This window comes from Delphinapterus leucas, chromosome 17 (genome assembly GCF_059928025.1).
Source record: "Delphinapterus leucas isolate spDelLeu-1000000601 "Yukka" chromosome 17, BTC_Dleu_Yukka2, whole genome shotgun sequence".
Taxonomy (NCBI): Eukaryota; Metazoa; Chordata; class Mammalia; order Artiodactyla; family Monodontidae; genus Delphinapterus; species Delphinapterus leucas.
Genome location: NC_143145.1, coordinates 4,333,842 through 4,360,400, shown reverse-complemented (window position 1 = coordinate 4,360,400; position 26,559 = coordinate 4,333,842). Strand labels below are relative to the sequence as shown.

The window sequence follows — 26,559 nt, the reverse complement described above, 5'->3', positions numbered from 1 at the left end:
AGAACTCTCTCGTTTTTTTCCCCTTTGATCATGAACTACAAAGTCACTATCAGGGGGATGCACATCAGCCTACTATGACCTCAATCAGTGCAAGTTTAGTACAGTTACAGAGGTCACCTGCCCAAATAGCAGAAAAAATCAGGAAGCAAGAAAGTTGAACACAGACACCACAGTTATTCCTGAGGCCTCAAATTCCATGTCCTGGTTATTACTGTAAACAAGCCTTTTACATATAATAAATACAACATACTCTGCGGTCACGTTCCTCAGATCCCAAAGACACAACTATAGAATAAAAGGAATTAAAAAAAAACAACAATGGGTATCTGGGCCTTGAGATAAAACTTCCAGTAAGAGCAGCATGTATGGGTTCCCAATGTGTTATATCTTCAATAACTTGACTGGGATGGATGGTGACCTGATCTGGGAAAGTGCTAGTTGACTCAGAAAGTGGGTCTAGGGATGACGGGCCATGAAACCAAAGGCACATAAAAAGAATTTTTAAAACTGTTTTCATAAATATATGTAAGTGGATAAAAATATCATAATTATACAGTAATTCTTTAATTTATGTGATTTTGAATATATGTTAAACTAAAGCAGAAAATAAACACTCTAATGTCTATCGTTGACTATGTCACACACATTCTTTTTGTACATAAATTCTAAACTTTACTGCATTTTATTTAATTTTTTACTTATTAAATTTTATTTAACTATTTACAGAATCACTTAGCCAAAAAACATGGAACGCTTCACGAATTTGTGTGTCATCCTTGCGCAGGGGCCACGCTAATCTTCTCTGTACCGTCTCAGTTTTAGTATATGTGCTGCCGAAGTGAGCCTTGTCACACGCATTCTTAAGTTTATGCCTTTGAGCTGGTCAAGTGATGGTTCATTGGCTGCGGGTGCATTTAGAGCACACGCTCTACTCTGAACACATTCTATTTCACGCTCCCACGGCCTTCTCCCACGTTAGTACCCTGCAGAGAACTCCTTCCTCATCTTCCCCTTCCAGTGGCTACATGCACTTTAAAATCAGGAGAAACATCACCTCCTCCAAGAAGCCTTCCACAGTCAAACGAGGCTGGGTCGGGAGGATCCTCTGAGCTCACTTGTGCCTCAGGCTCCCTCTATCCCAGCACTTGTGAGTCTGCTTTTCCCCCGGCTCCTGAGCTGTTAGAGGGCTGGGGACACGTGACACCCATCCCTGTCACCCCACAGCCCACCTCCAGGTCTGACACGCGGCAGAGGCTCAGTGGATATGCAATGGATGAAATAAAAAGTGTATTGTTAATTGGTGCATTTGACTCAATGAACGACTGCTTCGCTGTGAAAATAACTCCAGGAAAACTTCCCTAGTCACTCAGGAAAGTTCTCTTAAGAACACTCCCTGATGGGTGAAGTCATGTCTTCTGAGCTGTGGCTGCAAGTGTACTGAACAAGAGACGCCTGCTGTTTGCCAAAGCGTCTGCCTTCCCTCCCAGGGCCCAGCTAGAGGACAACCGCCCCTCCCCCGTAGTGTCAGGAGTTTGGTGGAAATGAGCGATCGCCTCCAGGCCTGGCCCACAAAATCCTTCCCCAAGATCCTCTACCGTCTCTTCCCTCATTTGCCACCGCATACGGAGGCTCTGGGAGACACTGAAGTCCCAGAGGAAGGGATGGCCCTGGACTGGAGGAACATGGGGCTCTGGACGGACAGGTAGACCCACCACAGCTCCCGTCACGCTGTGAATGAGGAATAGACTTTTCCTGTGCTAATCACCTGAGATTTGGGGATCGTTTGTGTCCCCAGTTAAACTAATAATACAAGACAGATCCGTTGCTTTGCTGGTTGAAAGCATCTTTTGCAACTTGGTTTCACTGCAAACATTTAGTAAGCAACAATTATGTGGCAACTACTTTAATGTCAAAGTTCAGAGTCACAGAGCCTTTAGTTAAGTGGAAGGTGATGAACATGCAAGTAAACTGAGGTGACCAGAGATGCTGACAGTTAAATTTTGTTTGGCCCCTAAGTGCAACCCATGGCATCCACAGCTCGCTAGATAAACCTACCTTAGTTCCTAGAGGTCCAGGTGATCCAGGTGGTCCACGAAGTCCCTGGGAAAATGAATGGCACAAAGATAACCATGGGACCATGAGTGAGCATTTACCCATCTACCCTGTGCCGTGGGGGGCCACAGGTGGATGGGACTCTCATCGTGACCTGTCTTGTACAGAGAAAAGGTCCCTGTGTCCTCATGTAGTGCTAAGGGCTGAAAGCACTACATGAGATTTCGGGGTTCTTCATTACTGCAGCAAAATTTACTAATACATCTCACTTTGTGTCCGTGACACTCTAACACGTTTGTAAGTCCCCATGCACACAACGCTCTCATGCGTTTCCACATACGTTTTACCTGTCTGGACCACCCTCTCTGTGCTGTTCTGCCTAAAAAGTAATTTCTTCCAACTTTCACATTTCACACAGATGCCACTTCCTGTGCAAGGTTTCCCCAGACTTACACAGACCAGGAAGCCCTTCTCCAGGATGTGCACTCCAGGACTGCCTGAGCTATGGTTATCTGTTTGCCTGGCTGTCTCATGAGCATCTCAACAGCACAGGAGCTCACCCATCTCCGTGTCCCCAGCGTCCGGCCTGGAGCCTGGCACGCGGCCAGCAGTCCACGGGGGACTCTGCTGCACTGGCCTAAAGTGGACAGGAGCAAGACGCTTCCCCCACCCAAGACCCCTTTCCCAGCCCACTTGCTTTCACTGGCTATGACTCCGCTTCTGCAAAGGTTGACCAGTGAGCCTTTTCTTTTTTTCTCTTCTAATTCCAGCCTGGTCGTCATGGGCACAGAAACCCTGGACCCGACACTTACCGGTTCTCCATCTTTCCCTCTTCCGGGTGGCCCCGGGAGCCCAGGGGCACCAGGATCGCCCCTGGGGCCACCTGGCCCTGTGCTTCCTTCTTCTCCCATTGCTCCCTGGAGGGAAAAGTGGACAGTGTCCAGGATCAGTGACATGCAGAGAGTAAGCTTTTCAGTGGTGAGCCAACCTGAAGGGGGTTGGTGGGCTTCCTGGTGATGCCCTGCTTCAGAAAGCCCACCCCTTCTGAGGGCATAGAAAGATGGGTTGTATAATGTGTCCCCCAAAATTCATATGCTGAAGCCCTAACCCCAGTACCTCAATTTAGAAATAGTCTTTGCAGATGTAACTAGTTAAGATGCAGTCATACTAGGGTAGCACGGACCCTAATCCAGTATGAACTGGTGTCCTCACAAGAAGGGGACATTTGGACACAGACATGTGGAGAGGGAAGTCAACGTGAAGATATGGGGAGAAGAGAGCCATCAGTAATCCAAGGAGAGGGGCCTGGAAGAGATCCTTCCCTCACAGCCCCCAGGAGGAGCCAACCCTGCTGACACCTTGATTTAGGACTTCCTGACACAGTGAGAATGGTGAGACGGTAAGTTTCTGTTGTTTAAGGCACCCAGTTTGTGATACACTGTTCCAGCGGCCTTAGCAAACTATACAACGTGGAACATGGGAATAGGAAGGATACTAGACGTCTTCTAGTCCAACATTCCTCCCACTGCAGGAAACCATCATGTGTGCCTCTTCCAGGCAGTCCTCCCATTTCTGTTTGGAGTCCTATGAGAGGAGGGAGCTCACCACCTTCTCAGGCTGTTCATCCCTTTATCGGGCAGTTCCATTACATAGTGTGCCTTTATATTCAGCCAACCCTCTCTGAAACCTTCCAGATGTTTGGCATTCAACCTTGGAGCTCTACAGATGAAATCCAATCCCTCTTCACATGACGGACTTTCAGCGATGTGAACACAGCCCAGGGCTCCAAAGTGGGGAGAGAGAGACAGATAGCCAGGATCTAATGAGGGAGCTGGGCTTGGAGTTTGCTCACCCTTTCTGACCACAAAGCCAGGAGCCCCGAAGCAGCCCTGGCTGTGGAACGTTGCGGGGGGAACCACGTGAGAGGCAGGAACTCCCTTTCCCAGGCAGGGCTCTCTCGGGCCTAGGCTGCAGTCTGACCGCCTCCGACATTTGATGCAGAGGTGAGGTGAGGTACGATGTCCCAAGGAGGGGCAAAGCAAGGGATGGAGAGGACCTGTCTCCAGGCCCAGGGCGGGATCAGCTTCTGCAAGCCTCAGGCCAGCCACTGGACACATCCTGCCGTCTGGGATTTTTACCACTTTGCAGAGCACCGGAGGGAAGTGCCCTTCTAAATGCAGCCCTGGGTCTTGGACCTCAGCCCAGGCTTCTGCTCAGACAAGCAGAAGTGTTTGGCTCCCCCTTGAGGCTGAATGAGTCAACAGCTCACAGCTTTTCTCATCTTTGCTCAACTGGTCCTCAAAAACCTCTTCTAACCCCCTTCTAAGCTCCTCCTAAGTGGTTAGTGCCCCACTTACGTCCCCGAATAGAGCCTAATCCTTCAGACGTGGTGTAATCAAGGAAAACCCGATGGGCCAGGTTGTTTTCCCTCGCTTAAGGATATTTTCCACAGGTTGGTGGATCATTTCTCTCTGCAGTGAATCATTCTCCTCTCTGAAGTACGTGTTTTAAAACTGAGCCTTCCCACCAAAGTGTAAAATTTTGTTATTTATCCTTGTTGCATTTTGCCAAAATAGAAAAGATAAAATGATCACTCCTTTCAAAGGTCTCAGGCGAAGTGGACGTGAAGGGATTTGCATCAAGTTCAGACACTGCAGTGCCGGGAGGGGCCCTCTGCGGAGGAGGCATCGGGCGCCGTGGAGACGCCGAGACACCCGTTCCTGAAGGTGAAGCCTCACGTGGTGGCTCGAGACAGCGAACCGCCGTCAGCCCCCATCACCGGCTCTCTGCCGCGCCCTCTGACACATCAGTGCTTCAGCTCCTCCTTGCCACCTGTGGTCAGTGTCTCCATTTTACACACGAGAACATGCAGGTGTCAGAGGGTGCCTGCAGTCCGGGCTTCTCAGCTCCGGCGCTGCTGACATTCGGGACGGGCGCTCTGTGTTGAGAAGGGGGGTGCCGTCCTGTGACAGTTTAGCAGAATCCCTGGTCTCCACCCACTAGATGCCAGTAGAAGTCAGGAGTACCCCTCGGAGATGCTTCCTAAAACGCGAGCTCGGGAAACGTGGCGTGGGATCGTGGAAGTCCATGGGACCTCCCTCTCTGCCCCCGGGGTGTTGGCGTTTTGGGGGGACACGGTGTCTCTCTTCTTCCTAATAAACAAAGCTCTTTCTCATAACTCAGGAAGGTTTAACTGTGCACACAAAGGTGTGGGAGGGCGAAGTTGGTGCCCTGAACTGAGAGAAAATGGACTTAGAGTCAGACCGACCAGCTCTGTGATTCACTAGCTACAGGTCGTAGGAGAGCTGAATTAATCTCTCAGAGCCTCGGTCCCCACCTCTGTCAAATGGGGATCCACCTACCCTACGGGTCCGCTGTGAGGGTTAAACAAGAGGACTGCAGGGCCCCTCCCACCCTTCTGTTCAGAAGCCCTTCGGACCCTGGGTCCTAAACCAGGTCTGGGCAGAGCTGGCTCCTCCTTCCCTGCTTCTTGAGAAGCTGAGAACTGCTGCTGTGTGCAGAGAGATCACACTGCACCTTACCTTCTCGCCACGCTCCCCATCTTTCCCAGGGGGGCCTCTGGTGCCCGGGGGGCCCTGAAGAAAGAGGGGTTATTGACAAGGTGAAGTTCAGGAGTGCTGCCGCCCCCAGAGAAGGGCGATCAGCCCCTTTCAGTTAATGATTACAGCTCTGTCCCCACTCATTCCCCCCCCCACCCTGGCTTAAATTCCTCGCCGCCACCTCCCCCAGCCTGCCTCAGCTGCTCCTCCCCTGGTCTGTCACTCAACCTTGAACACGAGACCTCTAACCACGCAGGCATGTGTTTCCTGGTGCCCTGCCCGCCCTGGTCTGCAGCTCTCAGAGGGGACCTCGGGGAGGATGAGGGTGACCTAAGAACATGGCCTTGGCACCATTGACCTGCTCCACCTGTGTCTTCAGAGTCCCCCAGAGGTTGAGTTTTTGAGACAAGGCTCAGGTGCAGGTGTTCCACGGAAGCACCAGCAGGGACATGAGAAAGGAGGACAGGCAGGGAGTGACACGTTCGTGTAACTGGAGCTCGGTCCTGCTGGGGGCTCTGGGGGCCAACGCAGGACACACACTCAGAGTGGCTCCACCAGGAGTGGAGAAGCTGGGCCGTTTATACACCCATCAGCCAGGGATGCCTCTGCTGGTGGGTGGTGTTCCTGGCCACGTGTCATGTGGCTGCACAGTGAGGTCTCTAAAAGCCATAGGAAACCCTCAGGCAGAGGAATGCAAGGTTGGCTCCTGGAAGTCTGTGGCTGGCACTGCAGTGGGGAGGGTGACATGGTACAGGCAAGGGTCCAGCAGCATCCACGGCAACCACTAACCACATGACTCAGTCTCCCTGTGCCTCAGTCTCCTCCTGCATAAAATGGGGGCAATACTAATATCCACCTCCCAGGGTCCCGAGGAGTCAATGAACGAACTCGTGTAAAGCCCTTACAACAGTGCCTGGCACACATATATGCCCACATTTGTCCTCTGAACGGCTATGATTATTAACAGAAAGGTTGGTGGCTGAACGGGACTGGTCTCAATCTATTTCAGGAGCACAGTTCTCTGTTACCCTTGACTAGATGCCATTGGGTGTTTCATTGCACACGTTACAGCTGAAATCAATGTTCAGGTGGACCTTAAAGCTGGGGTCCTTAAAGCAGACCCCTGGGGCCCCCACGGGGGAAGCTGCCTCCCTAAGTCAAGTGGAGCAGGAGGTTAAGGGCGAACCCGCAGAGCCCGCGCTCTCCATCTTGAAGATGAAAAAGCGGAGGCCTCCAGGAGCCCCTCACGGAGGCCTGACAGCCGGTTAGCGGCAGAGCTGTGGCCAGAACCTGGGCAGCCCAAAAGTCAGGGCCTCTTCCCCTTCTGTAGGTTCATTTTGTTTCTTCCAAGGCAAACTCTGATGCTGATTCCAACATCAGTGATGTTCACAACTTTCTGCAGTTACCATAGCTTCATTTACCACCCAGAGACCTCACGAGTTACCGAGAACCTCAGGTTGGTAACTTTCTAGGTGACTTCGTCGGGACATCAAGTTCTTCCATCTGTGAAATGGGAGTAAGGATGCCTACACCCCTGAGTTTTGTGGAGGATAAATGAGTTAACTCAGGAGATGGGCACTGTGGAGCCACAACCAGTGTTGGTGTCCCTGCCCTCTCCCCTTACCCCGATTACTCACCACACTTCCTGGGGGGCCACTGGAACCAGGGGGACCTACAGGTCCAGGAGCGCCCTATTAAGAGACAAAAGAAGGTTAGAAAGGCCCAAGGTATTGATTATAAGCAGCTCCCCCAGTTTCCCTCCAAACCTGCCTTCTATTCAATTCTCCCTGATTTGCTGGAAACGTTTCTAACCTGAAACTCCCTCCACAGATAAGATGAACCTCCCGTCCGGGTGCACCCCAACTCGCCAAGCCTCAAATGAGTGGGATTCCGGCACAGAGGTGGGAGACAGGAGAACAGAAGCAGCCTAGGACCTTCCTTAAGACCACAGCACATAGGCGGCAGAGATGGAGTGTGTGCTGGGCGGGGTGGGCAGAAAGGAAGGCCAGGTCCAAACATGCACGTGTCTCGGGTGGGGTTTGGCCTCTATCCTCAGAGCCTGGGGGAAAGGAAACCCCAAAAATGGGACAAACCCTTCAGGCCTGCGTTGCAGAGAAACATGCTCCGGGATAACGCAGGTCGACCGTAAGGGCACGAGCAAGCCTCGGGGACCAGAGACAGGACACGAGAGGCAGCCCTGGGCTGGACAGGAAGAGGCATCCCTGGAGAAGGTGCCAGGAGGAACGACCTGGGCTTGGTGACCAACCGCTGGTGAAGGGCCGAGGGGGAGTTCACGGTGGGGATGGTGGCAGAAGGCTGAGTGGGCCTCGGCAGCACTGCTCCCGCCCTGGCTCCCTCTGAAGATGCCGGGGCTGTTCTGGCACTGAGGGGGGAAAGCTTGCGTGTGCGTGCGTATGTGTGCGCGTGCGTGTGCATGCGTACCTGTGTTGGATCTGACTGGCGAATCAGGGCATGTTTCCTGGAGGAGGTGGATTTGAACACTGGTGGCTGGACGAGTGTATGACGGGAGAGGTGGATGAGGACACTCCAGATGGGTCACCACCAGGGAGTCGGGGACGCAGGGGACTCCCAGTACTGGGGCCTCCCCGCGCTTCTCCTGCCGCCCGCGCCCCTGCGCTTGGCTTCCCTCTCCCGCAGGCTGCGCTCGGGCGGGTCTCTCTCCGGGAGCACGGAGGAGCTGACCGCGAGCCCCTTCTCTGTGACGTCCACGCCGCCCAGCTCCCGGGGCTGACCCCGTTCCCACTAAGTCACATGCACGGTGGGCTGGGCCGTGCGAGCAGACTGCAGCCGGGTACGTGGGGCCCGCGGTCCTGCCTGCCTGGCACTGCTGCTGCTCTAATGCCACCGCCCCTCCCGGGAGTCCCCGCGGGAGTCTGCCAGCTCCCCGGAGAAGCCTGGGCTCAGGGATCCGCTCCAGTAGACGCAACACTAGTCAGAGCTCAGGGGCACAAGTGCCGACCCACGGAGATTCTGGGCCTGAGGGAGGCGGGCCAGGAGCAGCGAGCGCGTGAGAGTACCCGTGTGCTTGTCTTCCTGGAGTTGCCGGAACTGCATTTATATGTGTGCACGTCCTTATACGGGTGTACATATGTGTGTGCGCATCACGGTGCGTGTGCATCTCGGTTTCCAAACGTGTGGATGTGCACATGGGCGTGCTTCTCAGAGGGACAAACTCGTCTGCGTGTGTCCATGTGTGCGCCACCCATGTGTGTGCAGGAGATTCCTTTCGGGGCTGACGTGTGGACGAAACCCTGAGATGCTGGGAACGTGGCAGAGGCCGGCACATCTCTGGTCCTGGCTGCTCAGGAGGCTCCAGCCCCGGCCAGCCCTCTAGCGTGGATGGCGCTTTCCCGGCCCCCTCCCCACACTCTGCCCAGAGCTGGGAGCCCGGGCGGGGGCAGGTGCTTGGCCCAGACCCCCTCCTGTGGGACCCGGGAGGACTCACGGGGTTCCCAGCTGCTCCGGGCGCCCCCTGCGCGCCTTCCTGTCCCTTGGCACCCTGCACGGGAAACAAAACGGGGAGGTGAGAAGCCACAGGCAACGCCGTCCTCGGCCCCATGCGGGGACGTCAGGGCACCTTCGTCATCAGAATTAGGTGATCCAAACTGAAGGACAGGGAGCGGGTCTAAAGGTGCAGAGATCACAGCTCCTGGCCTCCGCTATCGTACTCCATCTTCCCCACCCCCGGGACAGCAGCACCCACCCTTTATCTTGACGTGAACAATATTCAGAGGGACAGCCTGGCCCGGGGCACACAGCTAGCCGGCGGCCCGTGGCGTCTGAGCCCAGACAGGCCGCTCCCACGGAACTCTCAGAGAACACCAACAACTGCCCAACAAAGAGCCAGTTACGAAGCCAAAACTGAGGGAAATGCGATCCAGACGCTAACACACACTAGGTGTCATGTAAACCGGAGCTGCCAATCGGGGCTGGGAGGGAGGAGGGCACCTCCCGCCGCTGAAAAGCCTCGGGGAGCCCTGGTCCCCAGCACGGCTGCGGCTGCACAGAGTCGGGGAGGGAGTGCGTGGCGGGAGCCCAGCTCACCGACACCGACACCTCAGCGACAGAGCTGCGACATCCTGGGCCCCAGAGGCGGGGCCCGCCCCCGGGGGCTGCATTTTGGGGCGCTTTGTGAGGTCCTCTCTGCCCCAGGGCACTGGACTCACAGTCCCAGCAGTGCCTGTGGCAGTGCCCCCTGGTGGACACTCCAGGAATGCCAGGTGAGAGGGGCCAGCGAGGGATGGAGGCGCTGGCGAGGCTTTCGGGTCTAGGAGCCAACAGGTGGACAGAGAGTTTTCTTACCGGTGGTCCAATGGGTCCCCGAGGCCCCAGTTCTCCAGGATGACCCTGTGATCCCTGAAATGAAACAACCTATCAATGGACTAGGTCACACCCCCGCTCCGGGCAGATGGGGGAGGTATGGACACGTGCAATGGGCATAATTTGAGATCCATGGAGGGGGTGTCCTTGGACCCCTCAGGGAGGAGGAAGGGGCCGCATTCAGTTCAGCGGGCTCCTGTGCGCAGTTCAGAGCTGCAGCCGCTCAGCCCTCAGACGTCCCGTCTGACCAGCCGCCCAGAGTGAGGGCCGAGAGGCAGGGGCAGGGGCAGGGGGCGCAGAGCCCGGGCACTCACCGCTTCCCCAGGCGCGCCGGGATTGCCCTTCTCTCCTTTGGGCCCTTGTTCTCCCTGTCGGCGGGGAAGTGGAGTACAGCAGACGTGCTCAGCCCACCCTCAGGTCAGCCCGCACGGACCTGCCTGTCCTGCACACGCCCCTTCGTTGGAGGAGAAGCCAGCACAGCCAGCAACTGCCCTTTGCAGGTTCCACGCTGCTTTCTGCTCAAGCATGGGCAGATTTTGGAGACCTTGCCCCCGAGGCTCCTGCCTGCCCTCCCCCAAGCTCGTCACTGATCCCCGAGTTAGTGTCTGCGCGGCCCTGGGCCGGGGGCGCCGCTCCCTCTGCATCAGCTGCCGAGCGGAATCTGCACAGCACACCTCGGAGGGCCTGGGTTAAACGAGGTCGCTCTTGCAAAGAGGTTTTCAACAGAGGCAAGCTCATTCCTTCTAGAATCTCCATTTCCCACCAGCTCAGAAGAACGCACTCTGGCTCCAGTCACCAGACAACAATACCCTTATTTCTAGCATGGTTTCCTCCTAGAAAAGTTCCCGTGGGGGGCTGGGGGATTTGCAAAATTCTTTTGTCTGGTCCACAAGTCACTGGAGACACAATCTGCAAAGATGAAAGGGCTTGCGGGATGGACTTGGGTGACGCACAGGGAAGGAGTCTGCACATGCTTTCTGCCAGCTGGGGGAAGGAACAGTGGGTGGCAGGAAGCGGGCTCAGGAACCAGGAGTGGTCAGGCCAGGATAGAGGAGAGACCCTGGGGTCTCACAGGCAAGATGCTCAAGGCATTTCTACCCAGGGCCTGAGAGCCAGGAGGCAGAGTCTTCGCTGCAGGGGTGCACACTAGGTGCCCACCAATAGCTGCTGAATGCTGAATGCAGGAGCGTCGTTCTCCCCCAAATGCCTCCTTGGTGATGTCAGCCCAGCCAAATCCCCTCTCTGCGCTCAGCAGACGCAGGGCACTGGCTGGGCGTCTGGGAATCCTTTGCAGGCTGAGGGGGTGGAGTCAGGCTGCCTTCCCGAGGTGGCTGCTTCTAAACCAGTTACAAAGCCTCACTGAAGTTCTTAACGGCAATGTCTCCAAGCCTGAGGCTGCCTGGCCCTCCCTCCTCCAGCTAAGGAATGGGTTCCCTTCTCCTCTCTGACATCTCCAGACCTGCTCACCATCTAACAGCCCCTGCTCTGCTCTCCACAAACCACCATCACCCTGCTACCTCAAGGCCTCCCCAGCTGGGGTCCCTGACATCCCCAGAAGGTTTCTCAATCCTGGAGCGGCAGGAAGAGGGGCTCTCCTTCCAGCCCTCCTCCCCCTTTTTATTCCCCTTCTTAATCATGCTGCAAACTTTGCCGCCCCTCCAAATCTCGCGGCCCCTCCCCGTGTGCAGGGGCTGGAAGGCACACAGCTGAGAGCAAGGAGAAATCAAACAGAAGAACATCTTTCAAAACCATCAATACAACACGGTTACCATGGCAATGAGGAAGCCCCAGAGGGATTCATGCAACAATCCACAATGAATCTTTTTTTTTTTTTTCATGGACACAGGTTCCTTGCTTTGCATTTTAAAGTGACTTCCTGGTTTCTGCACAGCTCCAACCCTGTAGGAAGGTGGCACCACTGCGATTCAAAAAGGAGGCTGGGCAGACCTCTGGCTCTCTCTCAGTCCCTTCCCATGGGAGCAATCATCTTTTATGGAGCAATTCCTTTAAGCAGAGGCTGGATGTGCAGGTCTGCCTTAAGATCTGGGGACTCAGGGTGGGCATGAGGGAGGGAGACCCAGAGGCATCGAGTAGGTGCGTGTGGTCCTGGACGAGGAAGACGGTGGGGCTCGGCCAGGGCCTCGTGGCTGACAACCAAGTCTCAATTGCTAAGTCCAGGAAGGTCCTTTGCAAGGAGCTTCACTCCTCCGAGCCACGGGCCATCCCTGGGCACAGGGACGGTCACAGCTATGCCTGCATTGCATCTGCCGCGTTCGAGGCTCTGCCGCCTTGTCCCTTTGAGCCCTTCCTCTGAGAGAGGAGAGGACCCAGCCGGAGGCCCAGCCTGCTCCCCCCGCATCTCCCAGCACTTCTGCAGCCGCACTGCCCCGTGATGGCCCTCCCACCCTCGCTTCTTCCTCTGAAGCAGCTCAAAATCATCCTCCCCCTTCCGCAGTGATTCCGGCACCGACTCAGCCTCTCTCTCTCTACTCTGTTCTTTTCCATCAGATACAGGGTCCTTTTGAGCTTCTCAAGTCACAGCTACTTAAGCGTGGAAACAGGTGGATCCTCCACACAAGCCCCTCCGCCACCGCGCGTGGTGTGGCGGGTCAAGCCCTAACAGCGGGAGAGCCACGACCCTGAGAGCAAAGGAGCCACAGGAGGCTGTTTGCTGACCTCAAGGCAGGCAGAGCCCCTGAACGTGCTTATTTCCACGGGGGCTGCTCGTGGATAGAGGAGGGAAAGGTTCCTGGAGGCTGCGGCCATGGCGAGCATCCTTTTCGGTCAAGCGTCTTCATCTTCACAAGAAGCCACAAGCTGTCCCTCCACCAGCCACCCTCCACGCAGGCTGGGTCCCCTCCGGCCTCCGAACTGCCCCTCTCAACCTGTCCCTTCGAGGCCCTCCAGGCCCGGGGCCCCTCACTGCAGACACCCACTGAACTGCCTGCTCTGCCCTCTGGTCCTCTGCCAGCCCACATGACTCTGTCTTGCTCGGAACCACCAGCCACTCTCTGTGTAGTGAGGAGGTAACTTTACCCAAAGAGAGGGCTGGCCTTCGCCCTTGGCTACTGGCAGGCAGCCTCCAGGCCCCTGGAACCTCCTGTCCGACCCTGGAGCTGGTTCCTCGCAAGGTCTGTCCCCACTGGCTGCCAGGACAAGGTCGGGAAGCCCAGATGCCTGGCAGCGACTGGGACGCAGGGGCTGAGAGTCAGGACGCAGCCCGGGCCCAGCTCCCAGAGCCCCCGGGGACATCGCGAGCCAGGCTGGGGGACACCGTGCAGCACCGAGGAGTCGCTGCTACTTACTGGCATCCCTGGGTGCGGCGTGAACAGGGACGTCTGAAAAGGAAACCAGAAATGAGAAGGACGTGAATCGATGTTAACAACCTGCCTCTGACAGATTTATGGAGTAAAAGAATACAGCCCCGAGGGCTCCTTTAACGATGACTAGTTTTGACAGTTAGGATCCCGTGCTCTTTTCAAGTCCCCGAGCGGGTATTAAGTCCGGGAAGCACAGTGGTTAGCTGTGGGAACGCTGGAGTCCCGCAGCCTGAGCTCAAAGCCTGTCACCTCCACCTTAAACTGTGTGACCTCGGACACCTGCCAGCTTCTCTGCTCTCATCGGTGAAATGGGATGACACATTCTCCTCTCAGGGTATGGCGGGGCCGAAACGGAAGAATCCATGCGAGTAATCAAAGCTGTGCCTGGACCGCTGGATCCCTCCACCACCAGCGGCTGCTGGCAATGACACAGGTGACAAGGAAGCCAGGCTGCGGGACTCAGCTCTGAGCCCAGGGAGCCCTGCTGATGCAGACTCTCTGTCCCAGCAGCTGAGGACCCCATGGACTGGCCCCCGCACGGCCGTCCCTCTGCGTTGCATGAATACTTCCCAGGCGGCCTGCTTCCTCCCATCTCAAAGCTCCCGCACCCGCCGCTCCCCTGGCCTGGAACGCGCTTCCCTTCTCCTTTACCTGACTGACCAAGCCCACCCTTCAGAGCTCGTGTTTGAATGTCCTGTCTTCAAAGATCTCCCTCCCTCTGCACCACTCAAATATAAATGAGGCCCCCTTGCTATGCACCTGCTCTTTGCCTTCACAGCATTTACTATGATTTGCAGGATCCGTGTGTCTGGGCCGCCACGTGACTAGAGTTTATCTCCCTGACGAGGCTGTTTAAGCTCCACAGCAGCCAAACTCTGCCAACGTCTGGCTCACAGCAGGTGCTCAAATATAAGTGAGCGGACAAAAGGACATCGTGGATTCGAGTCCAAAAACGCAATGAATTCAACAAGGAGGGAAAAAAAGGGTATTTCCTACACTGTGCCCTCCATCTCTCCAAACCCCAGTCTCGTCCCCAAAAGAAAACACTGTTTTTCAGTTTAGCATATTTTAGACCCATTTGTATCTATTTCCAACTGCAATTATGAATGTATAGGAATGCGTAACTTTGCACGAGAGTTATACAAATAAGAACAGCAACCATTATTTATGGTTGTTGATATGTGTTAACTCATATATTCCTCACAGTAAAAGAAGCAGTTTTATCTGTTTTTGCCCTGCTTTTACACGTAAGAAGATTGAAGGTCAGAGAAAGAAACTTCTTAATGAAGTTCACACAGCCAGTGAATGCTGGACATCACGTAGGTGGGCTGCAGAGTCCGTGTTAGCCTTCACACACGCTGTAATTCATAAACTAGTTTTTCTACTTAACTTTTCTTGAATGTTGGCATCTATTTAAAGCCATATGTGTAGTGCATGTGTGTGTGTTTAATTTTTATGAAGTAGGATTCCATGATACACATATTCCGTGGTTTAGTTAATTCTTTGCTTCTGGTCATGTAGGTTGCCTGTGATTTTTCATTATAAGCAACACCACAATGTAAATCCTTGTACGTGATTTTTTAAATACACACAATGCAAATAATTCTTCAGGCTAGATGCCTAGGAATGGAATCTCTAATCTGATGGTTAGACAGACACTTTATGATATGTTAATACCAAGTAACCTCTCAAATAAGTGTTACCAATATGCCTCCCACCAAAAGGCGGTGTTCATTCCCTGCAAACTTGCCTACATTAAATATTACCAGTCTTAAACAACAATTTTACATGGCCAGTTCTGACTCTAAATTTGACTCTGAAATACTTGCTGCGTCTCATTTTGAGGGGCCTGTGTGTGGGGAGAAAACGGTGGTGGCGTCATGAGGTAACACAGAGAAGACCACGGAGGGCCCATCTTAGTCACACTGCAAATGGGATTTCTGGGTGTTCAGGCTCTCCCATCTCCTGCCCTCCATATGAGGCAGTCCCCTGTTGTAGCTACTAAACGACCAATCCCTACGTGCCCCGCCATGGCCAGCATCTGGAGCCACGTTCACCTCCCCCAAAATCATCCGATCAAAGCACAGAATATCAAGGCTGGGAAGAAACATTCACATGAAAAAAAAAATGCAAACTATATTCGCATATTTATATAGCCTTCGTTTTTTTTAAATTTAGTATTTATTATGTACCAGAAACTGTGCACTGTAGCTTGTATTATTTCAGTTAATTTTCACTACAAATGCACAAGATAGCTATAGGTATAACATTTTTTCTTAACAGATGAGAAGACCAAGTCTTTTTGACATTAAATAACGTGTCTAAGACCGCAGTGCTGGTGAATGGCACAGCCAAACCCATTTTATTCTGGCTCCAAAGCCCACGCTGTTACTACTCATCCCCAACTCACAACGCCCACCCTCAGACACGCGGAGGGTAGAAGCACGAGTCGTGGCTGTATATCTGTGTTGTAGTCTTACCCTGGACAAACGGCTTCTGGTCTCTGGACCTCTGTTTCCTCATAGGCAAGAGGTGGGTATGTACGCTCAGCGTCTAGCCAATGTTCTAATAAACAGTAGCTGTGCTTGCTGACGAAAATCAATCAATAAGCACAAGGCGGTTCCTAGAGAAGCGTATGCATTTTTGGATTACAGGACCTGACAAACTCCCTTAAAAAGATATTTATAACTAAGTGGTATGTGTGCAGAAGGAGAAAGGGTTAGAAGCAGAGTTAACTTACAGTTCCAGGTAATCCCGGGGGGCCTGCTGGACCCGTCTCACCCTAGATGAAGAAATGGAAAATAAATTACCATTAACCCTCTACCAGCTCTGCCTGTCCTGGGATACCTTTCCCAAGACAACAGAATCACCCACCCCACATCTACCTGATAGATGATAGATAGATAGATTCCAGATTATAAAATACTTCAGACACATGAGAACTTCATTTTGAGAAGTATCTATGCTGGTATGTGTAGATCGTTTATATCACTAAATACTATTCCATGGTGCACATGGAAATAAAGTGATCTATGATCCAACTTTTTTTTAAAGTATAAAATACTTCTTTTTTATTTACACCTTTAACAGATAACCAATTGTTTAAAGCAAAAACAGTAACAATGTACTGTAGGTGTTAGAACACAGGTAGAAGTAAACGTATGACAACAATGGCACAAAAGCCAAAAGGGAGAAATGAAGATATACTGTTATATGGTTCGTACATTTATACATGAAGCGGTATAGTAGCACTTAAAGATTTCGTTGTGGTAAGTTAAAGACGTCTACTAGAAACTTCAAAGCAATCACTAAAATAAAACAAAGGAGAGACAGAACTAATAAACCAACGAAGGTAATAAAATGGACACGATCCACCTCCCTGTTGATGACATTTACGTGACTTCCCACCTGCTGCAGCCATAACGCGGTGGAGCAAACCTCTCCACGCTGTGCACTGGCGCCCAAGGGCTTGAGCGCCCTTAGGAACTCCCCTGGGCCCTGCCCCACCCTCTTCGAAGGGGACAGGCTCTTCTCAGGGGCCTGACGGGTGACTATTACATTCCTGTAAACAGCACAGGCTTGGGAGTTGAATCACCTGAGCTTGAAACCTAACTCTACCATTTTATATATTTTATTCTACTTCCGTCAGCTCGTCTTCCTCTGCGCAAAATAATGACAATAGTACATCCAGCTCACAGCATCATCTGGGGGCTGAGTGAGAGCGTCAGCGAGGGCCGACTGAGGAGAAAATTGTTACTACATTTGCCCCGAGGAAAAGAGGTCACTGGCTACTCCACCAGGAGGTGCGGTCCCCAAAGCCCGTCATCCCATGTGAGCCACGATGGTGTCAGGACATGGATGTTGAGGCCCAGGTGTGTTCCGAGCAGCCCAGGGTCAGGCCTGTTGCAGGCCTGGGTCCACTCATGGTTATTAGCGGACAAATGAATGAATAAAGTTGGCTTAGAGAGAGGAAAGGCTGCTCTTAGTAACAATAATATGATAATAAAATGTAGTTACACAGTCTTCTATGATTATTTCTATGGTTATATAGGATTTAACCGCAGGTACGACTTACTTTTCTACAGGCATTAACGCCTCTAATCTCCGTCTAAATGCCTGTAACAGAGATGCTTCCGTGTTCCCATTCCACGGAAGCTACCACACTCATTCACCTGCCCAAAGTCACACAGCCAGCAAATGGCTCAGGCTGGCTTTAAACCCAGAATCCAAGCCCTGAACTACTCACTGTGCCGCATTTCCCTGACTAAAGTTCCAGAAGCTTCAGAGAGAAGAACCCTTTCTCAGCGCTATTTGCATTATCCGAGTTTACCCGATTCTCTTCTTGACACTGTCGACCTCGTGCTCCAAAACGAATCTCATCCAAACCAATTTGCCCTCCATTAAAAAGTCCAAATGACCAAAGCTGAGCGTGTCCCAGTGGAACGTATGAATAGACATAAACAAGAAGAGGGTTGGAGGGCATCTCTAACCCCGAGAGCCTCAAGGCCACCTTTCTGGAGAAGCCTCCCCCGCCCCCAGGGCTGCGGGGTGAAGGAAGGGCCGGTGGGCCGCTGGGGCACAGCCCAGGCAGCTCTCTGACTTAGAGGAAGATGCTTGGCTGGAGAAGGGTCTTTGAGTTTTGTAGTTAATGTGACCGGCCTCGGTTCCCATCCCAGCTTCTCCGTAGTTTAACTCTCTGAGCGCTAGCTGACACAGACACATTATCACCCTACTTTCCAAGATGCCCTGGGGACAAAATTCTCACAGTGGCTGGTGGGGAGAAAGCGGACCAGAGAACTGAGGCAGGGGTGCTCAAGGCACAGTCAGAAGGGGGCAATGTTGCCTGAATGTCTTATTTTAGATTTTTTTTTGACCAGAATTGTCTATTATTACATATTTCTCTAGGGGAAAAGAAAAGCAGGCCAGATTCTTCGGAAGCTTGAATGTGATTCTGCTGTGGCCCTGGCAACTCTGCCAAAGCAATAACACGGGCTTAATGGTCTCGCTGAGTCCTCTGCATTCTGGAAATGAGTTTCTCAAATAAAAACTGCTTTCTGAAAAGTCCAGGAGAGCAGCAGGCCTGAATGGCTCACCCACCAAAGCTCTTTCCATTCCAGGATCTCTATTTATAGATCGCAGGTCTGTCCAGAACAAAGCCCTCAGCCTTCAGCCCGAGAGAGGGGGACGGGAGTTGAGAGAGGTCGAGGGCAGGACCCTGGAGGGGACGAGCGTGCAAACTTGGGAGAACAAGGTGACAGCACCGTGCCGGACAGGGGCACCAGGGCCCCTCGGGGGTGTGGCCACTCCTCAGGTTCCCCTCGGGCCAGGCTGGTGTGAGGTGAGGACTGGTCAGAGCCAGGACGCTGGGCCCAGACTGAGGTCGGGTCTTGACTCCACCACCCTCCATTCACGCAGCCCTGGGAAAGCGGCTTGGCCTTTCTGTGCCTCAGTTTCCTCCTTTATAAACTGGGGGTGTTGCTGATAACATGACCCCTCTCCGGTTGTCACGAGTGTCACCTAAGTCACTACACGTGCAGTGCTTCCCACGATCCTGGCACACAGCGGGCCCCGACCCCCGTGGGCTGGCTCCTGAAGGCTGACTGTGTTCATTATTCTCCACCATTTCACAGAACAGACTCGAGCATCCACCGATTTCGGTATCCGTGAGGGCTCCTGGAACCACCTGCCCGCGGATTCGGCTTGTGTCAGCATCACACAAGGGAGGCAGCAAGGGAGGCACAAGGCGGCCAGCAAGGGAGGCACAAGGAGGTCAGATGAGATGCTCAGAACCACACACCGGGTAGAACCAGGACTGTACGCCAGGCCACCACTGTGACTCCAAGGAGTTGCCCTCTCCACTGAACCGCAGGCAACGCACAGAAACTACAGAAGGGAGGCTCTGCGGCTCACGGACCGGATGACCAGGACAACAGCAGGAGCTCCTACCTTTGCACCTCGGTCACCTTTCGGTCCCGGGAGTCCCAGTTCCCCTTTCTCTCCCTACAGAGAAAGATAAAATTAGGAAACATTAGCACTCACCTGAGTGCAACGGCCGCCTCTTCCAGGTGAGAGCAAGGGGACCTTGGGCAAAGTATTGTGTTTTTCTTCCCAACCTGCCCTGCCGTGGCGAAAACCAAGTTCAAGGGACAGCCTGTCAGTTGCGTGTGAAGCACCGAATTCTGCACCTGACAGATAACAGCCCCAACCGTTCCCACAAATTTCATCTGAAGCTGCTCCACGCTTTTCAGAGAGACCCCGCAGCCACCGTCCTTTTGCTCCAGCCCACGGACCAGAGCGGCCTGATCCCCTTCCTTTTCTCTTCCATGAACACTGAGGAAATACGCTCTAATCCCAGCCTGAATCACCACCCATCCCCCCAGGGTCGAAGACTGCAAAGGGGGCTTCTCTCCTCGGGCACAGGCACGTGGCCCTGCTGGGAAGACACTGCTGCCACTCACCTGTTCTCCTTTCTCTCCCCTCACGCCTGGGAGCCCTGCCTGTCCCTGTGGAAAGAACACGGCGTCCCTGTTCAGTGGGCTCTCAGCAAGGGGGCTCTCCCGTGGTCCAGGGTGAGGGAACTGTGCTCTCTACCGCCTGCCGTCCGGCCCCCCAGACACCTCTGGCTCAGCGGGGGTAACGTGGAAAGCAAATTCGAGCGAGTCTGCTCATGGGGAGTCACCACGTGGTCCTCACTTTGCTACTCCCTCTCCGGGAACCCGTGTTTCGCCTCTCTTGCTGTCTGACTCCTCATTCCTCTGGATCAGCCACGAGGTCACCTCCTGGCGCCCTCTCCTGACATCCCCCAAGTCTGAGCGAAAGGGACTCCTATGCCCCTCGACCTGCATGGCCCAACTCGCTGCACCTGTTCAACTGCTCTTGGCCAGTGGTGGTGACCCCAGTACCCACCACAGCGACAGATGCGTAGGACATGCCGACCGTCATGGGGTAAGTAAATGAGCGCACGACGGGAAGGTCATGAGCTCCAGGGAGACAAGTGACACGAGGCGTAGCGTATACTAACAAACGCACGCACTGAACGAATGAAGGTGGAACAGACCTTCTCTCCAGGTCGGCCTGCCGGGCCCTGCTCCCCAACTTCACCCTGGAGATAAAATAACAGACACCCCATCATTTTCCACTCGCATTGCAGAGATGGCCGTCATCCCAGCTGGTCCCACACCCTCAGAGCCCCCGTCAGCCACAACCCTCGATTTTCACACAAGCAGCACAAGCGTCACAGGCTTTGAAGACCCGAGTGGTTCGCCTTTCTGGAGAGAGGGCGTCCACACTCCCTCACGTTGTCTTCTGCTTCCCTCAAAAGAAACAGCTTCTGGAGTTGCCCTGACAGCATTTAAACAGGTTGAGTCCACTCATCCTGAATCTAAACACTTATAGCTCAAAACAACAAGGAGGGGCTTCCCTGGTGGCGCAGTGGTTGAGAGTCCGCCGGCCGATGCGGGGGACGCGGGTTCGTGTTCCGGTCCGGGAAGATCACACATTCCGCGGGGCGGCTGGGCCCGTGAGCCATGGCCACTGAGCCTGCGCGTCCGGAGCCTGCGCTCCGCAGCGGGAGAGGCCACAACAGTGAGAGGCCCGCGTACCGCAAAAAACAAAAAACAAGGAGCCAAAATCCGTGAGTCCCAGAGCCACCCCAGCTCTGAGATCTGTGCCCCTTCAGGGAAGCCCAGACCCCAGGCTGGGTGCAACGATGGAGAAGCCGTTGATGAACTTGTCCGAGCTGACGGGCCGTCCCGAGGCTGTCGTTCAGACTCGCTGGTAAACAGAGGCGCCCGTGGAGGAGCCCACGGGCAGCTGAGAGGTCTGTTTCCGTCTCGCTTGGTGCGTTACAATGAAGGCCAGTCTTGGGTGAAATGCTGTTAAACATGCAAACTTGTATTGAAAGCAAGCCCCCAGCAGGGATACACCCGTTCCAGTAGCTTGGAAGAAGTGTTGCTCCTGACGTGCATTTTGTGGGCACGTTAAAGTAGGAGGGTGCAGGATCAGAGGGGCCTGTTCTCTGACACCACGGCACCAGGCTGCTGTGCCTACCAGGCCCCTGCAAGTCAGTGGTGCAAAGAGGCGGCTGTTCGGTGGGTGTGGGGGGGGACTGCAATTTCTAACCAGCCACGTGTCTTAAGAAACACTAACTTCTTGAATGACAGTTTCTTCCTAACATTGTTATGGTACTTAGTGAAACCTTTATGTAGGTTTCCATAAAGAAATGGTTCCATAAGGAAAGTAGTTTTCTGGTAAGTAAATGGACACACGAACGAACGAATGAATGAATGAACGGGTATGTACACACATAAAGATTCTCCCTGCAGCTATGCCAGATTCCACTGGTAGTGAAGGCTGTACCACATATCAAAGAGGAAAAAAAAAGGAAAAGAAAGCAAAGAAACTAAAAGCACTGTTTAGCATTAAGCACACATTCTATCCTGTAGCTCTGGTGCCACCAGGGCAACTGGTGTCTGGAATCAGTGCAAATAGAAATTCTAGACGCACTCCAGTTTTCCCATCAATTCCCAGTGTTTACAAGCACAGTTAGTAAGAACTGCTCTAACCGGAATTGTGCAAATACTTGCTATAGAAATTGTCACTTTAAATCTGCTAGGACGGTCACACCTTTGCAGTGGGAAAGGTGCTGGGGGGCTGAGTTTGGGTAGAAAGCATTTTGAAGGCCACCTGAAGTGCTTCTTGAATCCTAGGCCAAAGCACAGCCCATGGAGAGCCGGGCAGCGTCTGGAATTCTTGACACGAGCCAAAGAGGCGATGCGTCCGCTCATCCCACAACCAGTCCCTTCTCTGGGCTGACTCAAGACCCGCCGCGTCCAGGACGTAGCCATCATCTTCTTTGAAAATATTTATCTTTAGCTGGCATGTTGTCAAGATAAAGTAACTAGGACTCCTGCCAGGTCTCCTCTGAAGCTACAAAGTATGTCCTAAAAGCATCATAACGGCAGAAACTCACAATTTTGAACTTTCTAGATAAATTTTTTTAAAGTATCACACTAGAAATCGTACAAAAATGACACGTGAGCTGTAGTAACAGACCTCTCTGAACCTTTCAGCCATTAGGGGTGAACATAAACACAAAACACAGAGAAGGAAAGATGAAAGAAACCCCCGAGGGCACCTCAGTTTCACCCCAATACTTCTGACTGATCACCTTCATCCACAGAATCGTGCACAGGGAACTCGATGGGAACAGATTCTTCTGAAGACTGTTGAACGGAATGTGAAAATTCACACGGTGTAAGCCCAGAAGGGTGTGGCAACTCAGAGATCGGAGGAAACACAGCTCTAAGGTACGGGGGACTCCATAAAACCCACGGAGTCCAAAAAGGAGAGTAACAGGGAGCGATGCAAATGCTGCAAGTTACTTCTGGGAAATGCCTGAATTTCAGCCAATCACTCAGACCCTGGAAGGTGGCCTTGGTGCTTCTAAGACCACGTGATTCACCCCTAACCAGCACCTTAGGTCAGGGCATGCATGCTTTGTCCATGCTGTGACAAAACACAGCAAGTCACACATCAATCACTGGGGATCATTATACATGTTTTTTTAAAACATGAATGTTGAGTCTTAAAACACGAAGGGCCGCTGTGCTCGCAGGTGGCAGTGGTGGCTCGCTGTGTGCCGATGGGGGCAGGGGCCAATAATCAGAATCCGGGGTCCAGGGCGGGCGGGAGGCTCCTGGTGGGCACTCTTTGCACACTGAATCCCGCCGGCGGGCGTCCTTGAGACAGCTTCGGTGCATTATAACCTGTGGTTTCCATCTGGTCTGAAGAATGCTCGTTCCTTGAAAAAGCGAGGCAGCAGGGAACCCAGGGCCCCGGGATTTACCAATCGGCCCTTCACTGGCCAGCAAGGTGAGTCCAGGCCACAGCTGTGCCCTCGCTGGACGGTTTGTGACCCACCCTCCATCCAGTGAGCCCTCGCCGAGAGCCCGCCAGGTGCCTGCCTGTGGGCCAGGGGTGGGAGCTGGTGGCCGAGAGCGGGTCACCGCCTTAACTAGCACTTAACCCAGTAGACTCGGAGGCCCTGTGACGGGAGGGAGAGGGCTCCCCATGCGCTTGGCTGTGTGCACACACGCCTCTCCGGAAGCAAGGCGCTGTGCACACACACACACCATGTACACACCCACGCCACACACGCCCCATATACATACAGATACGCACACACGTACATATGTTCACCATACACACACATGCCACACCACACATATACATACAGATACGCACACACATGCATGGCACACCACACACACACACACACATGCATGGCACACCACATACACACACACATGCATACACACACGCCACACCACATATATACATACAGACACACACACACGCACATACATACACACGCACGCAGAGTCCAGCCCTCTCTCTTCTGTACCCACTGCACCCTGAGCCCAGGCCACATCTGAGATGCTGAACTCTACAGATGAGCCCAGCCGCGCTTCCTTGCTTCTGTAGGGGTCAGGGAGCATCGGAGGGAGGGAAAAGCTTAAGGGACAGGAGAGAGAGAGAGAGGAGGGGGTATTGACCCCCTTGCCTCTTCCCTCCTAGGACGAGCTAGGCAGCGATGCTGGCCTTCTTCTCAAGGCTCCCGCTCTCTCGGGGGCTCTCTCCTCCAGCTACACGGCTCCCGGGTTCCAGGAACGCACTGCCCCCTTGCTCCTCTGCCCCAGGGGTGGCATCCATTGTCACCAGTCCAGGGTGTGTCACCATGGACCCCCTGACCCCGCCCTCGGCCTTTCAAACAGCCCCTCTGCAATGACCCCGGCTGTTTCCTGCCACACTCCAGCTCATACAGATGCTGGGCCCTGTCAGCTGAGGTTCATACACAGCCCGAAACACACCGTTTAGAATAACAGACGTGATGGAGAAGGGGTCCCTACCCGCGGGCCAGGCTGTCCGGGCAAACCGTCTGCCCCTCTGTCTCCCAGGGCTCCCTGTAAGGAACACAAACGGAAGTAAACAGGAGGGGCTGGGCTTGGAGGAGACAGCCTCAGGACTAGGTCCAGGCTGGAAGGAAGAAAACTGCTGGGCCTTAGGTGTTACTGAACCTCTTCAAATGTGTGTGACCACGGCGACCAGAAACCGCAGCTCAAACCACCTCCTAGATGCCATATTCAACGGCTCTGCTTTTGATTTATAAAGACATAAGTGAATGGAAATGAGGGATGTAGAGTAGGCAAGATATTGCCTAAGTGCTTTTGAGACTACAAAATACTTGGTTAGCCCTTATCTTTTGTCTTGAAAGATGAGAGAGGAGGATGGAGAATATTTACATGAAATGCCCATAAAATTAAGTTGAATCCATACTTATTCTATATCTCGTCATGAAAAAGTTAAGCTTCTAAGTCTGCTTATGGAAAAGGATGATGAATTTTCCTATAACATCCAAAAGTTGCCTTTCGAGGACGGTTGACATTCACCCTTGAGCTTAATGTCTGTTATGAAAAGGTGAAGTTCACTTGTTAACATTTTGGCTGTATGGTGTTTTAATTGTCCATCTGAAGTGGGTAGACTGTGAACTTGCTTCCCGATTTTATGATAGCTAACCTCTGACTCTTTTCTTAATGATCTTACTGTAATGAGCCCCGCCAGAGTACTTTCTAAACTGAAGTCTCTTATTATGCAAGAGTATCTGAAAGGCTTTTCTCCTTGCAAATAAAATACACACACATTTCTAACAGAATAATTTTAAAGTCCTAGGCCTCCAAATCCTTCCCCAGTTACCTAAGTAGGAATAAGGGGCTCGCCCATATCTGACCTTGGAAATCCGAACATTTCCGAGCCCGGCATGACTCGGAATCCAAACGTGATCCAAGGCCCAGGCAACCAACAATCAAAAATCTCTTTAGCTTCTGTGTTTTGGGTTCCCAAACTCGCACCAACCTTTGGTCCTGGCAGGCCTGGGGGTCCGTTCAGCGCATCCTTTCCAGGAGGTCCCTGCGCCAAGAGGGAGAAAAACAGACCAACATGAAAGGCACGGTTAGGGAAGCGTTGCACTGAGTTGCTGCCGCCGGAAGCTGGTCAGCACGGTGGGCGAGACACGCAGGACTGGACCTGTGTTCCAGCTCTCCGGTGGCGCTCTCGCTGCTGTCAAGTGTCTGTGGGTGAAACTGTGTGGACCACGTGTCCAGGAACGTCTGTGGGTGACAGTTAACCACGCGTTCCAGGTTTGGACCCGTTCGCCTGAGAGTGGGCGTCACGGCCCTGAATTTACATCGAGAGCCTTAGGCCTGGTACCTGGAGCTCAACGGGGCCGAGCACGCTGGCATCCAGCAATCACGTCCCTTCATCTACAGCCACCAATGGAACTGTGGTCCAGGGACAAGGGGACAACCACTGTGTGCTCCACAGTCGGATTTCCCTCTGTCACCTTTCTCCAGCGTCCCGACCCCCCGTCAGCTCTGTGGGTCGCACAGGCTTTCTGTATCCACAGCCTTCCCCTCCTCTGCTGGCCCCATCAGAGAACCAGCGGTAAGGAAATGCCTTCCGGACGAGCAGAGGCCTCCTGAGGGCCATCACCAGGCCTGGGAGGGCCCATCATGGTCACATGGTGTCGGAAGCTCAAGGCCACGCCTACCATCCTGCCCTGAAGAGCTACAGGCCAAAACGGCAGGAGACACCCAGCTTCAGTCTGCACCCACTTCCTTGTGTGGAGACATTAAGGTCTGATGAGCTCTACCCTCAGGACTTAAAAGGAAGGAGAAGGCCCAGATCCCTAGGATCTTTTTGGCTGGGAAAGAAGCAGCACCATCGGCACAGTGACAGGAAGAGCTCTGCTGCACCCTGGACCATGTCTCACGTCTCCTCCTCCATCACTTCTGCGACCCTCTGGCAGTGGCCCTACAGACGAGAAGCCACACTTTAAACAACAAAGGACTTTTGAACGTCCCTTTGAGTTACAAGAGCACAGGCGGCGGCCTAGGGAGAGGGTGCTCCAGTCTGCATTCCGGCTGGGGCCATGGGGGAGCGGCCCCAGGAGACAGAGCACATACGTGACAGGCACCACGGAAGGAAGAAGGCAGGCTGAGTACCAGGGTCCTGGTCCTGCCGACAGGGAGGAAAGGGCACGGAGCGTCACCTGCTGGAAAGCGGCCCGGGTGGCAGCTGAAAGGGCCTGGCCACTCCCTTCACAGAGGATGGGGGAGACGGGGCAGTGCAGGGAGGGATGCTCTGTCACTCACCGCCTGCCCAGGGTGCCCAGGTTTTCCTGGGAAGCCGATCTCTCCAGGCAAACCCTGAAAAGGGAACCAGAGGGG

At 53.5% G+C, this 26,559-nt stretch overlaps 1 protein-coding gene and 1 non-coding gene across 2 annotated transcripts in view; both read right to left on the bottom strand.

Annotated features, from left to right (window-relative positions):
- COL22A1 (collagen type XXII alpha 1 chain) overlaps positions 1 to 26,559 on the bottom strand; it is a 233,432-nt gene that overhangs the window by 74,615 nt on the left and 132,258 nt on the right. Inside the window, exons 24-38 of the mRNA XM_022555244.2 lie at positions 26,485 to 26,538; positions 25,187 to 25,240; positions 24,184 to 24,237; positions 20,331 to 20,375; positions 19,732 to 19,776; positions 19,220 to 19,273; positions 16,014 to 16,055; positions 13,259 to 13,291; positions 10,268 to 10,321; positions 9,936 to 9,989; positions 9,079 to 9,132; positions 7,250 to 7,303; positions 5,595 to 5,648; positions 2,865 to 2,969; positions 2,056 to 2,100 (exon numbers count right to left, since the gene is read on the bottom strand). Coding sequence (XP_022410952.1) covers positions 2,056 to 2,100; positions 2,865 to 2,969; positions 5,595 to 5,648; positions 7,250 to 7,303; positions 9,079 to 9,132; positions 9,936 to 9,989; positions 10,268 to 10,321; positions 13,259 to 13,291; positions 16,014 to 16,055; positions 19,220 to 19,273; positions 19,732 to 19,776; positions 20,331 to 20,375; positions 24,184 to 24,237; positions 25,187 to 25,240; positions 26,485 to 26,538 — 801 coding nt within the window. The remainder of the gene's footprint in view (positions 1 to 2,055; positions 2,101 to 2,864; positions 2,970 to 5,594; positions 5,649 to 7,249; positions 7,304 to 9,078; positions 9,133 to 9,935; positions 9,990 to 10,267; positions 10,322 to 13,258; positions 13,292 to 16,013; positions 16,056 to 19,219; positions 19,274 to 19,731; positions 19,777 to 20,330; positions 20,376 to 24,183; positions 24,238 to 25,186; positions 25,241 to 26,484; positions 26,539 to 26,559) is intronic.
- LOC115804058 (U6 spliceosomal RNA) lies at positions 740 to 846 on the bottom strand. Its single transcript, XR_004024901.2, has one exon. It is a non-coding gene; the product is annotated as a U6 spliceosomal RNA (small nuclear RNA).